At 52.1% G+C, this 13283-nt stretch overlaps 1 protein-coding gene across 1 annotated transcript in view; it reads right to left on the reverse strand.

Moving 5' to 3' along the window:
- Positions 1–13283, reverse strand: part of TTLL5 (tubulin tyrosine ligase like 5) — a 120977-nt gene that overhangs the window by 82905 nt on the left and 24789 nt on the right. Inside the window, exon 6 of the mRNA XM_088447462.1 lies at positions 12455–12537. Within this exon, the coding sequence (XP_088303588.1) occupies positions 12455–12537 (83 nt within the window). The remainder of the gene's footprint in view (positions 1–12454; positions 12538–13283) is intronic.

The following is a 13283-nucleotide window of genomic DNA, read 5'->3' on the forward strand; positions in this document are numbered from 1 at the left end:
TGTTTTAAAATAAAAATCTAACAGGCTCTTTTTTTTTTTTAAATAAAAATAAAAAGCTTTTGGGGGCTGCTCCTGCAGCCCCCCTGCGCAGGTGACCCGACTCCGGCCGGGCACCAACTCAAACTGAGGTGCTGTGGCCGGGGGCGGGGTATAGAGGAGGACGGACCCAAGTGCATCCTGGGAGCAGCTAAAGCTTTAACTGTGTGGTGCCCATGGATCCAGATCCAGCTATACCCCAAGGTCAACCCTGTGGACCCCCTATGGACCCTGAAGTAGAAAGGAGGGAATCAGTACATACAGAGTTGGGGGGACAGAGGTGAAGAGGTTAGAGAGGGAGGGAGGATGAGAGAGAGAGGAGAAAGGAGGGAATCAGTACATACAGAGTTGGGGGTGCAGAGGTGAAGAGGGAGGGAGGATGAGAGAGAGGAGAAAGGAGGGAATTAGTACATACAAAGTTGGGGGACAGAGGTGAAGAGGGTTAGAGAGGGAGGGATGAGAAAGGAGGGAATCAGTACATACAGAGTTGTGGGGGACAGAGGTGAAGAGGTTAGAGAGGGAGGGAGGAGGAGAGAGAGAGGAAAAAGGAGGGAATCAGTACATACAGAGTTGGGGGGGCAGAGGTGAAGAGGGTTAGAGAAAGAAGGAGGATGAGAGAGAGGAGAAAGGAGGGAATCAGTACATACAGAGTTGGAGGACAGAGGTGAAGAGGGTTAGAGAGGGAGGGAGGATGAGAGAGAGAGGAGAAAGGAGGGAATCAGTACATACAGAGTAGGGGGCAGAGGTGAAGAGGGTTAGAGAGGGAGGGAGGATGAGAGAGAGTAGAAAGGAGGGAATCAGCACATACAGAGTTGGGGGGGCAGAGGTGAAGAGGGTTTTAGAGGCCGGGAGGAAGAGAGAGAGGAGAAAGGAGGGAATCAGTACATACAGAGTTGGGGGGGCAGAGGTGAAGAGGGTTAGACAGGGAGGGAGGAGGAGAGAGAGGAGAAAGGAGGGAATCAGTACATACAGAGTTGGGGGGACAGAGGTGAAGAGGTTAGAGAGGGAGGGAGGATGAGAGAAAGAGGAGAAAGGAGGGAATCAGTACATACAGAGTTGGGGGTGCAGAGGTGAAGAGGGAGGGAGGATGAGAGAGAGGAGAAAGGAGGGAATTAGTACATACAAAGTTGGGGGACAGAGGTGAAGAGGGTTAGAGAGGGAGGGATGAGAAAGGAGGGAATCAGTACATACAGAGTTGTGGGGGACAGAGGTGAAGAGGTTAGAGAGGGAGGGAGGAGGAGAGAGAGAGAGGAAAAAGGAGGGAATCAGTACATACAGAGTTGGGGGCACAGAGGTGAAGAGGGTGAGAGAGGGAGGGAGGGAGGATGAGAGAGAGAGGAGAAAGGAGGGAATCAGTACATACAGAGTTGGGGGACAGAGGTGAAGAGGGTTAGAGAGGGAGGGAGGATGAGAGAGAGAGGAGAAAGGAGGGAATCTGTACATACAGAGTTGGAGGGGCAAAGGTGAAGAGGGTTAGAGAGGGAGGGAGGATGAGAGAGAGGAGAAAGGAGGGAATCAGTATATACAGAGTTGGGGGGACAGAGGTGAAGAGGGTTAGAGAGATAGGGAGGGTGAGAGAGAGAGGAGAAAGGATGGAATCAGTACAGAGTTGGGGGGACAGAGGTGAAGAGGTTAGAGAGGGAGGGAGGATGAGAGAGAGAGAGGAGAAAGGAGGGAATTAGTACATACAAAGTTGGGGGACAGAGGTGAAGAGGGTTAGAGAGGGAGGGATGAGAAAGGAGGGAATCAGTACATACAGAGTTGTGGGGGACAGAGGTGAAGAGGTAAGAGAGGGAGGGAGGAGGAGAGAGAGAGGAAAAAGGAGGGAATCAGTACATACAGAGTTGGGGGGGCAGAGGTGAAGAGGGTTAGAGAGGGAAGGAGGATGAGAGAGAGGAGAAAGGAGGGAATCAGTACATACAGAGTTGGAGGACAGAGGTGAAGAGGGTTAGAGAGGGAGGGAGGATGAGAGAGAGAGGAGAAAGGAGGGAATCAGTACATACAGAGTAGGGGGCAGAGGTGAAGAGGGTTAGAGAGGGAGGGAGGATGAGAGAGAGGAGAAAGGAGGGAATCAGCACAAACAGAGTTTGGGGGGCAGAGGTGAAGAGGGTTAGAGAGGCAGGGAGGATGAGAGAGAGGAGAAAGGAGGGAATCAGTACATACAGAGTTGGGGGGGCAGAGGTGAAGAGGGTTAGACAGGGAGGGAGGAGGAGAGAGAGCAGAAAGGAGGGAATCAGTACATACAGAGTTGGGGGGACAGAGGTGAAGAGGTTAGAGAGGGAGGGAGGATGAGAGAGAGAGGAGAAAGAAGGTAATCAGTACATACAGAGTTGGGGGTGCAGAGGTGAAGAGGGAGGGAGGATGAGAGAGAGGAGAAAGGAGGGAATTAGTACATACAAAGTTGGGGGACAGAGGTGAAGAGGGTTAGAGAGGGAGGGATGAGAAAGGAGGGAATCAGTACATACAGAGTTGTGGGGGACAGAGGTGAAGAGGTTAGAGAGGGAGGGAGGAGGAGAGAGAGGAAAAAGGAGGGAATCAGTACATACAGAGTAGGGGGCACAGAGGTGAAGAGGGTGAGAGAGGGAGGGAGGGAGGATGAGAGAGAGAGGAGAAAGGAGGGAATCAGTACATACAGAGTTGGGGGACAGAGGTGAAGAGGGTTAGAGAGGGAGGGAGGATGAGAGAGAGAGGAGAAAGGAGGGAATCAGTACATACAGAGTTGGAGGGGCAGAGGTGAAGAGGGTTAGAGAGGGAGGGAGGATGAGAGAGAGGAGAAAGGAGGGAATCAGTATATACAGAGTTGGGGAGACAGAGGTGAAGAGGGTTAGAGAGATAGGGAGGGTGAGAGAGAGAGGAGAAAGGAGGGAATCAGTACAGAGTTGGGGGGACAGAGGTGAAGAGGTTAGAGAGGGAGGGAGGATGAGAGAGAGAGGAGAAAGGAGGGAATCAGTACATACAGAGTTGGGGGGGCAGAGGTGAAGAGGGTTAGAGAGGGAGGGAGGAGGAGAGAGAGAGGATAAAGGAGGGAATCAGTACATACAGAGTTGGGGGACAGAGGTGACGAGGTCAGAGAGAGAGGGAGGATGAGAGAGAGAGGAGAAAGGAGGGAATCAGTACATACAGAGTTGGGGGGGCAGAAGTGAAGAGGGTTAGAGAGCGAAGGAGGATGAGAGAGAGGAGAAAGGAGGGAATCAGTACATACAGAGTTGGGCGGGTAGAGGTGAAGAGGGTTAGAGAGGGAGGGAGGATGAGAGAGAGAGAGAGAGAGAGAGGAGACAGGAGGGAATCAGTACATACAGAGTTGGGGGACAGAGGTGAAGAGGGTTAGAGAGGGAGGAAGGATGAGAGAGAGAGGAGAAAGGAGGGAATCAGTACATACAGAGTTGGGGGACAGAGGTGAAGAGGGTTAGAGAGGGAGGGAGGATGAGAGAGAGGAGAAAGGAGCGAATCAGTACATACAGAGTTGGGGGGACAGCGGTGAAGAGGGTTAGAGAGGGAGGGAGGATGAGAGAGAGTGAGGAGAAAGGAGGGAATCAGTACATACAGAGTTGGGGGGACAGATGTGAAGAGGGTTAGAGAGGGAGGGAGGATGAGAGAGAGAGGAGAAAGGAGGGAATCAGTACACACAAGTTGGGGGGGCAGAGGTGAAGAGGGTTAGTGAGGGAGGGAGGATGAGAGAGAGAGGAGAAAGGAGGGAATCAGTACATACAGAGATGGGGGACAGAGGTGAAGAGGGTTAGAGAGGGAGGGAGGATGAGAGAGAGGAGAAAGGAGGGAATCAGTACATACAGAGTTGGGGGGATAGAGGTGAAGAGGGTTAGAGATGGAAGGAGGATGAGAGAGAGAGGAGAAAGGAGGGAATCAGTACACACAGAGTTGGGGGGGTAGAGATGAAGAGGGTTAGAGAGGGAGGGAGGGAGGATGAGAGAGAGAGGAGAAAGGAGGGAATCAGTACATACAGAGTTGGGGGGACAGAGGTGAAGAGTTTAGAGAGGGAGGGAGGATGAGAGAGAGAGGAGAAAGGAGAGAATCAGTACATACAGAGTTGGGGGGGCAGAGGTGAAGAGGGTTAGAGAGGGAGGGAGGATGAGAGAGAGAGGAGAAAGGAGGGAATCAGTACATACAGAGTTGAGGGGGCAGAGGTGAAGAGGTTTAGAGAGGGAGGGAGGATGAGAGAGAGAGGAGAAAGGAGGGAATCAGTACATACAGAGTTGGGGTCAGAGGTGAAGAGGTTAGAGAGGGAGGGAGGATGAGAGAGAGAGAGAGAGAGAGAGAGAGAGGAGACAGGAGGGAATCAGTACATACAGAGTTGGGGGACAGAGGTGAAGAGGGTTAGAGAGGGAGGAAGGATGAGAGAGAGAGGAGAAAGGAGTGATCCAGTACATACAGAGTTGGGGGTGCAGAGGTGAAGAGGTTAGAGAGGGAGGGAGGAGGAGAGAGAGAGGAAAAAGGAGGGAATCAGTACATACAGAGTTGGGGGCACAGAGGTGAAGAGGGTGAGAGAGGGAGGGAGGGAGGATGAGAGAGAGAGGAGAAAGGAGGGAATCAGTACATACAGAGTTGGGGGACAGAGGTGAAGAGGGTTAGAGAGGGAGGGAGGATGAGAGAGAGAGGAGAAAGGAGGGAATCTGTACATACAGAGTTGGAGGGGCAAAGGTGAAGAGGGTTAGAGAGGGAGGGAGGATGAGAGAGAGGAGAAAGGAGGGAATCAGTATATACAGAGTTGGGGGGACAGAGGTGAAGAGGGTTAGAGAGATAGGGAGGGTGAGAGAGAGAGGAGAAAGGATGGAATCAGTACAGAGTTGGGGGGACAGAGGTGAAGAGGTTAGAGAGGGAGGGAGGATGAGAGAGAGAGGAGAAAGGAGGGAATCAGTACATACAGAGTTGGGGGGGCAGAGGTGAAGAGGGTTAGAGAGGGAGGGAGGAGGAGAGAGAGAAGATAAAGGAGGGAATCAGTACATACAGAGTTGGGGGACAGAGGTGACGAGGTCAGAGAGAGAGGGAGGATGAGAGAGAGAGGAGAAAGGAGGGAATCAGTACATACAGAGTTGGGGGGGCAGAAGTGAAGAGGGTTAGAGAGCGAAGGAGGATGAGAGAGAGGAGAAAGGAGGGAATCAGTACATACAGAGTTGGGCGGGTAGAGGTGAAGAGGGTTAGAGAGGGAGGGAGGATGAGAGAGAGAGAGAGAGAGAGAGAGAGGAGACAGGAGGGAATCAGTACATACAGAGTTGGGGGACAGAGGTGAAGAGGGTTAGAGAGGGAGGAAGGATGAGAGAGAGAGGAGAAAGGAGGGAATCAGTACATACAGAGTTGGGGGACAGAGGTGAAGAGGGTTAGAGAGGGAGGGAGGATGAGAGAGAGGAGAAAGGAGCGAATCAGTACATACAGAGTTGGGGGGACAGCGGTGAAGAGGGTTAGAGAGGGAGGGAGGATGAGAGAGAGTGAGGAGAAAGGAGGGAATCAGTACATACAGAGTTGGGGGGACAGATGTGAAGAGGGTTAGAGAGGGAGGGAGGATGAGAGAGAGAGGAGAAAGGAGGGAATCAGTACACACAAGTTGGGGGTGCAGAGGTGAAGAGGGTAGAGAGGGAGGGAGGAGGAGAGAGAGAGGAAAAAGGAGGGAATCAGTACATACAGAGTTGGGGGCACAGAGGTGAAGAGGGTGAGAGAGGGAGGGAGGGAGGATGAGAGAGAGAGGAGAAAGGAGGGAATCAGTACATACAGAGTTGGGGGACAGAGGTGAAGAGGGTTAGAGAGGGAGGGAGGATGAGAGAGAGAGGAGAAAGGAGGGAATCTGTACATACAGAGTTGGAGGGGCAAAGGTGAAGAGGGTTAGAGAGGGAGGGAGGATGAGAGAGAGGAGAAAGGAGGGAATCAGTATATACAGAGTTGGGGGGACAGAGGTGAAGAGGGTTAGAGAGATAGGGAGGGTGAGAGAGAGAGGAGAAAGGATGGAATCAGTACAGAGTTGGGGGGACAGAGGTGAAGAGGTTAGAGAGGGAGGGAGGATGAGAGAGAGAGGAGAAAGGAGGGAATCAGTACATACAGAGTTGGGGGGGCAGAGGTGAAGAGGGTTAGAGAGGGAGGGAGGAGGAGAGAGAGAGGATAAAGGAGGGAATCAGTACATACAGAGTTGGGAGACAGAGGTGACGAGGTCAGAGAGAGAGGGAGGATGAGAGAGAGAGGAGAAAGGAGGGAATCAGTACATACAGAGTTGGGGGGGCAGAAGTGAAGAGGGTTAGAGAGCGAAGGAGGATGAGAGAGAGGAGAAAGGAGGGAATCAGTACATACAGAGTTGGGCGGGTAGAGGTGAAGAGGGTTAGAGAGTGAGGGAGGATGAGAGAGAGAGAGAGAGGAGAAAGGAGGGAATCAGTACATACAGAGTTGGGGTCAGAGGTGAAGAGGTTAGAGAGGGAGGGAGGATGAGAGAGAGAGAGAGAGAGAGAGAGAGAGAGAGGAGACAGGAGGGAATCAGTACATACAGAGTTGGGGGACAGAGGTGAAGAGGGTTAGAGAGGGAGGAAGGATGAGAGAGAGAGGAGAAAGGAGGGATCCAGCACATACAGAGTTGGGGGACAGAGGTGAAGAGGGTTAGAGAGGGATGGAGGATGAGAGAGAGGAGAAAGGAGCGAATCAGTACATACAGAGTTGGGGGGACAGCGGTGAAGAGGGTTAGAGAGGGAGGGAGGATGAGAGAGAGAGAGGAGAAAGGAGGGAATCAGTACATACAGAGTTGGGGGGACAGATGTGAAGAGGGTAAGAGAGGGAGGGAGGATGAGAGAGAGAGGAGAAAGGAGGGAATCAGTACACACAGAGTTGGGGGGGCAGAGGTGAAGAGGGTTAGAGAGGGAGGGAGGATGAGAGAGAGAGGAGAAAGGAGGGAATCAGTACATACAGAGTTGGGGGGATAGAGGTGAAGAGGGTTAGAGATGGAAGGAGGATGAGAGAGAGAGGAGAAAGGAGGGAATCAGTACACACAGAGATGGGGGGGCAGAGGTGAAGAGGGTTAGAGAGGGAGGGAGGATGAGAGAGAGAGGAGAAAGGAGGGAATCAGTACATACAGAGTTGGGGGGACAGAGGTGAAGAGTTTAGAGAGGGAGGGAGGATGAGAGAAAGAGGAGAAAGGAGAGAATCAGTACATACAGAGTTGGGGGGGCAGAGGTGAAGAGGGTTAGAGAGGGAGGGAGGATGAGAGAGAGGAGAAAGGAGCGAATCAGTACATACAGAGTTGGGGGGACAGCGGTGAAGAGGGTTAGAGAGGGAGGGAGGATGAGAGAGAGTGAGGAGAAAGGAGGGAATCAGTACATACAGAGTTGGGGGGACAGATGTGAAGAGGGTTAGAGAGGGAGGGAGGATGAGAGAGAGAGGAGAAAGGAGGGAATCAGTACACACAAGTTGGGGGGGCAGAGGTGAAGAGGGTTAGTGAGGGAGGGAGGATGAGAGAGAGAGGAGAAAGGAGGGAATCAGTACATACAGAGTTGGGGGACAGAGGTGAAGAGGGTTAGAGAGGGAGGGAGGATGAGAGAGAGAGGAGAAAGGAGGGAATCAGTACATACAGAGTTGGGGGGATAGAGGTGAAGAGGGTTAGAGATGGATTGAGGATGAGAGAGAGGAGAAAGGAGCGAATCAGTACATACAGAGTTGGGGGGGCAGAGGTGAAGAGGGTTAGAGAGGGAGGGAGGGAGGATGAGAGAGAGAGGAGAAAGGAGGGAATCAGTACATACAGAGTTGGGGGGACAGAGGTGAAGAGTTTAGAGAGGGAGGGGGGGATGAGAGAGAGAGGAGAAAGGAGGGAATCAGTACATACAGACTTGGGGGACAGACGTGAAGAGTGTTAGAGAGGGAGGAAGGTTGAGAGAGAGAGAGAGAGAGAGAGAGAGGAGAAAGGAGGGAATCAGTACATACAGAGTTGGGGTCAGAGGTGAAGAGGTTAGAGAGGGAGGGAGGATGAGAGAGAGAGAGAGAGAGAGAGAGAGAGAGAGAGGAGACAGGAGGGAATCAGTACATACAGAGTTGGGGGACAGAGGTGAAGAGGGTTAGAGAGGGAGGAAGGATGAGAGAGAGAGAGAGAGAGAGAGAGAGAGAGAGAGAGAGAGAGAGAGGAGAAAGGAGGGAATCAGTACATACAGAGTTGGGGTCAGAGGTGAAGAGGTTAGAGAGGGAGGGAGGATGAGAGAGATAGGAGGGAATCAGTACATACAGAGTTGGGGGACAGAGGTGAAGAGGGTTAGAGAGGGAGGAAGGATGAGAGAGAGAGGAGAAAGGAGGGAATCAGTACATACAGAGTTGGGGGACAGAGGTGAAGAGGGTTAGAGAGGGATGGAGGATGAGAGAGAGGAGAAAGGAGCGAATCAGTACATACAGAGTTGGGGGGACAGCGGTGAAGAGGGTTAGAGAGGGAGGGAGGATGAGAGAGAGAGAGAGAGAGAGAGGAGAAAGGAGGGAATCAGTACATACAGAGTTGGGGGACAGAGGTGAAGAGGGTTAGAGAGGGAGGAAGGATGAGAGAGAGAGGAGAAAGGAGGGAATCAGTACATACAGAGTTGGGAGGGCAGAGGTGAAGAGGGTTAGAGAGGGAGGGTTGGATGAGAGAGAGGAGAAAGGAGCGAATCAGTACATACAGAGTTGGGGGGACAGCAGTGAAGAGGGTTAGAGAGGGAGGGAGGATGAGAGAGAGTGAGGAGAAAGGAGGGAATCAGTACATACAGAGTTGGGGGGACAGATGTGAAGAGGGTTAGAGAGGGAGGGAGGATGAGAGAGAGAGGAGAAAGGAGGGAATCAGTACACACAAGTTGGGGGGGCAGAGGTGAAGAGGGTTAGTGAGGGAGGGAGGATGAGAGAGAGAGGAGAAAGGAGGGAATCAGTACATACAGAGTTGGGGGACAGAGGTGAAGAGGGTTAGAGAGGGAGGGAGGATGAGAGAGAGAGGAGAAAGGAGGGAATCAGTACATACAGAGTTGGGGGGATAGAGGTGAAGAGGGTTAGAGATGGATGGAGGATGAGAGAGAGGAGAAAGGAGCGAATCAGTACATACAGAGTTGGGGGGGCAGAGGTGAAGAGGGTTAGAGAGGGAGGGAGGGAGGATGAGAGAGAGAGGAGAAAGGAGGGAATCAGTACATACAGAGTTGGGGGGACAGAGGTGAAGAGTTTAGAGAGGGAGGGAGGATGAGAGAGAGAGGAGAAAGGAGGGAATCAGTACATACAGACTTGGGGGACAGACGTGAAGAGTGTTAGAGAGGGAGGAAGGTTGAGAGAGAGAGAGAGAGAGAGAGAGAGAGAGAGAGAGAGGAGAAAGGAGGGAATCAGTACATACAGAGTTGGGGTCAGAGGTGAAGAGGTTAGAGAGGGAGGGAGGATGAGAGAGAGAGAGAGAGAGAGAGAGAGGAGATAGGAGGGAATCAGTACATACAGAGTTGGGGGACAGAGGTGAAGAGGGTTAGAGAGGGAGGAAGGATGAGAGAGAGAGGAGAAAGGAGGGAATCAGTACATACAGAGTTGGGGGACAGAGCTGAAGAGGGTTAGAGAGGGATGGAGGATGAGAGAGAGGAGAAAGGAGCGAATCAGTACATACAGAGTTGGGGGGACAGCGGTGAAGAGGGTTAGAGAGGGAGGGAGGATGAGAGAGAGAGAGAGAGAGAGAGGAGACAGGAGGGAATCAGTACATACAGAGTTGGGGGACAGAGGTGAAGAGGGTTAGAGAGGGAGGAAGGATGAGAGAGAGAGGAAAAAGGAGGGAATCAGTACATACAGAGTTGGGGGACAGAGGTGAAGAGGGTTAGAGAGGGATGGAGGATGAGAGAGAGGAGAAAGGAGGGAATCAGTACATACAGAGTTGGGGGGATAGAGGTGAAGAGGGTTAGAGATGGAAGGAGGATGAGAGAGGAGAAAGGAGGGAATCAGTACACACAGAGTTGGGGGGCAGAGGTGAAGAGGGTTAGAGAGGGAGGGAGGGAGGATGAGAGAGTGAGGAGAAAGGAGGGAATCAGTACATACAGAGTTGGGGGGACAGATGTGAAGAGGGTAAGAGAGGGAGGGAGGATGAGAGAGAGAGGAGAAAGGAGGGAATCAGTACACACAGAGTTGGGGGGGCAGAGGTGAAGAGGGTTAGTGAGGGAGGGAGGATGAGAGAGAGAGGAGAAAGGAGGGAATCAGTACATACAGAGTTGGGGGACAGAGGTGAAGAGGGTTAGAGAGGGAGGGAGGATGAGAGAGAGAGGAGAAAGGAGGGAATCAGTACACACAGAGTTGGGGGGGCAGAGGTGAAGAGGGTTAGAGAGGGAGGGAGGATGAGAGAGAGAGAGAGAGAGAGAGAGAGGAGACAGGAGGGAATCAGTACATACAGAGTTGGGGGGACAGCGGTGAAGAGGGTTAGAGAGGGAGGGAGGATGAGAGAGAGAGAGAGAGAGGAGACAGGAGGGAATCAGTACATACAGAGTTGGGGGACAGAGGTGAAGAGGGTTAGAGAGGGAGGGAGGATGAGAGAGAGAGGAGAAAGGAGGGAATCAGTACATACAGAGTTGGGGGGATAGAGGTGAAGAGGGTTAGAGATGGAAGGAGGAAGAGAGAGGAGAAAGGAGGGAATCAGTACATACAGAGTTGGGGGGACAGAGGTGAAGAGGTTAGAGAGGGAGGGAGGGAGGATGAGAGAGAGAGGAGAAAGGAGGGAATCAGTACATACAGAGTTGGGGGGACAGATGTGAAGAGGGTAAGAGAGGGAGGGAGGATGAGAGAGAGAGGAGAAAGGAGGGAATCAGTACACACAGAGTTGGGGGGGCAGAGGTGAAGAGGGTTAGAGAGGGAGGATGAGAGAGAGAGGAGAAAGGAGGGAATCAGTACACACAGAGTTGGGGGACAGAGGTGAAGAGGGTTAGAGAGGGAGGGAGGATGAGAGAGAGAGGAGAAAGGAGGGAATCAGTACACACAGAGTTGGGGGGGCAGAGGTGAAGAGGGTTAGTGAGGGAGGGAGGATGAGAGAGAGAGGAGAAAGGAGGGAATCAGTACATACAGAGTTGGGGGACAGATGTGAAGAGGGTAAGAGAGGGAGGGAGGATGAGAGAGAGAGGAGAAAGGAGGGAATCAGTACACACAGAGTTGGGGTGGCAGAGGTGAAGAGGGTTAGTGAGGGAGGGAGGATGAGAGAGAGAGAGGAGAAAGGAGGGAATCAGTACATACAGAGTTGGGGGGACAGAGGTGAAGAGGGTTAGAGAGGGAGGGAGGATGAGAGAGAGAGGAGAAAGGAGGGAATCAGTACATACAGAGTTGGGGGGACAGAGGTGAAGAGGTTAGAGAGGGAGGGAGGATGAGAGAGAGAGGAGAAAGGAGGGAATCAGTACATACAGAGTTGGGGGGGCAGAGGTGAAGAGGGTTAGAGAGGGAGGGAGGATGAGAGAGAGGAGAAAGGAGGGAATCAGTACATACAGAGTTGAGGGGGCAGAGGTGAAGAGGGTTAGAGAGGGAGGGAGGATGAGAGAGAGAGGAGAAAGGAGGGAATCAGTACATACAGACTTGGGGGGGGCAGAGGTGAAGAGGGTTAGAGAGGGAGAATGAGAGAGAGAGAGGAGAAAGGAGGGAATCAGTACATACAAAGTTGGGGGGCAGAGGTGAAGAGGTTAGAGAGGGAGGGAGGATGAGCGAGAGGAGAAAGGAGGGAATCAGTACATACAGAGTTGGGGGACAGAGGTGAAGAGGGTTAGAGAGGGAGGGAGGATGAGAGAGAGAGGAGAAAGGAGGGAATCAGTACATACAGACTTGGGGGGGGCAGAGGTGAAGAGGGTTAGAGAGGGAGAATGAGAGAGAGAGAGGAGAAAGGAGGGAATCAGTACATACAAAGTTGGGGGGCAGAGGTGAAGAGGTTAGAGAGGGAGGGAGGATGAGCGAGAGGAGAAAGGAGGGAATCAGTACATACAGAGTTGGGGGACAGAGGTGAAGAGGGTTAGAGAGGGAGGAAGGATGAGAGAGAGAGGGAGAGAGAGAGGAGAAAGGAGGGAATCAGTACATACAGAGTTGGGGTCAGAGGTGAAGAGGTTAGAGAGGGAGGGAGGATGAGAGAGAGAGAGAGAGAGCGAGAGAGAGGAGACAGGAGGGAATCAGTACATACAGAGTTGGGGGACAGAGGTGAAGAGGGTTAGAGAGGGAGGGAGGTTGAGAGAGAGGAGAAAGGAGGGAATCAGTACATACAGAGTTGGGGGGACAGCGGTGTAGAGGGTTAGATAGGGAGGGAGGATGAGAGAGAGGAGAAAGGAGGGAATCAGTACATACAGAGTTGGGGGGACAGAGATAAAGTGGGTTAGATAGGGAGGGAGGATGAGAGAGAGGAGAAAGGAGGGAATCAGTACATACAGAGTTGGGGGACAGAGGTGAAGAGGTTAGAGAGGGAGGGAGGATGAGAGAGAGGAGGTAGGAGGGAATCAGTACATACAGAGTTGATTAAATAAACTCCACGTCCACGGGAAGATGCCACCGGCTTCACAATCCAAGGGCCGCGGTCCTTTGCGAAGGCATCTATAGCAGGACACAGGAAGGTCAGTCACAGAACAGCTCACAGTGGTCAGCACATACACACCCTCACTACACTCAACTCCCCATTCAGCCAGTGCACACCGAGACATGGTCTCCCCATCAGGCCCCGGCAGTCAGGGGGTGTCACAGAACTAAGAGCAGGATCTAGATGCATCTGCGCCAACTGAAGTGCAAGGTGGACGCATATCGGCCTTTGAACGGATAATCTGCACGTTGTAAATTACATCTTTAGACTAAGACACAACTAAAAACTATATGCATACACAGACACAACCATACAGATAGACAGAGACAGGCATACAGATAGACAGAGACAGGCATACAGATAGACAGAGACAGGCATACAGATAGACAGAGACAGGCATACAGACAGACAGAGACAGGGACAGGCATACAGATAGACAGAGACAGGCATACAGATAGACAGAGACAGGCATACAGATAGACAGAGACAGGCATACAGATAGACAGAGACAGGCATACAGATACACAGAGACAGGCATACAGATAGACGGAGACAGGCATACAGACAGACAGAGACAGGCATACAAATAGAGAGACAGGCATACAGATATACAGAGACAGGCATACAGATAGACAGAGACAGGCATACAGATAGACAGAGACAGGCATACAGACAGACAGAGACAGGCATACAGACAGACAGAGACAGGCATACAGATAGACAGAGATAGGCATACAGATAGACAGAGACAGGCATACAGATA

Source organism: Taudactylus pleione, unplaced genomic scaffold (genome assembly GCF_031769625.1).
Source record: "Taudactylus pleione unplaced genomic scaffold, aTauple2 ptg000433l, whole genome shotgun sequence".
NCBI classification, from domain to species: Eukaryota; Metazoa; Chordata; class Amphibia; order Anura; family Myobatrachidae; genus Taudactylus; species Taudactylus pleione.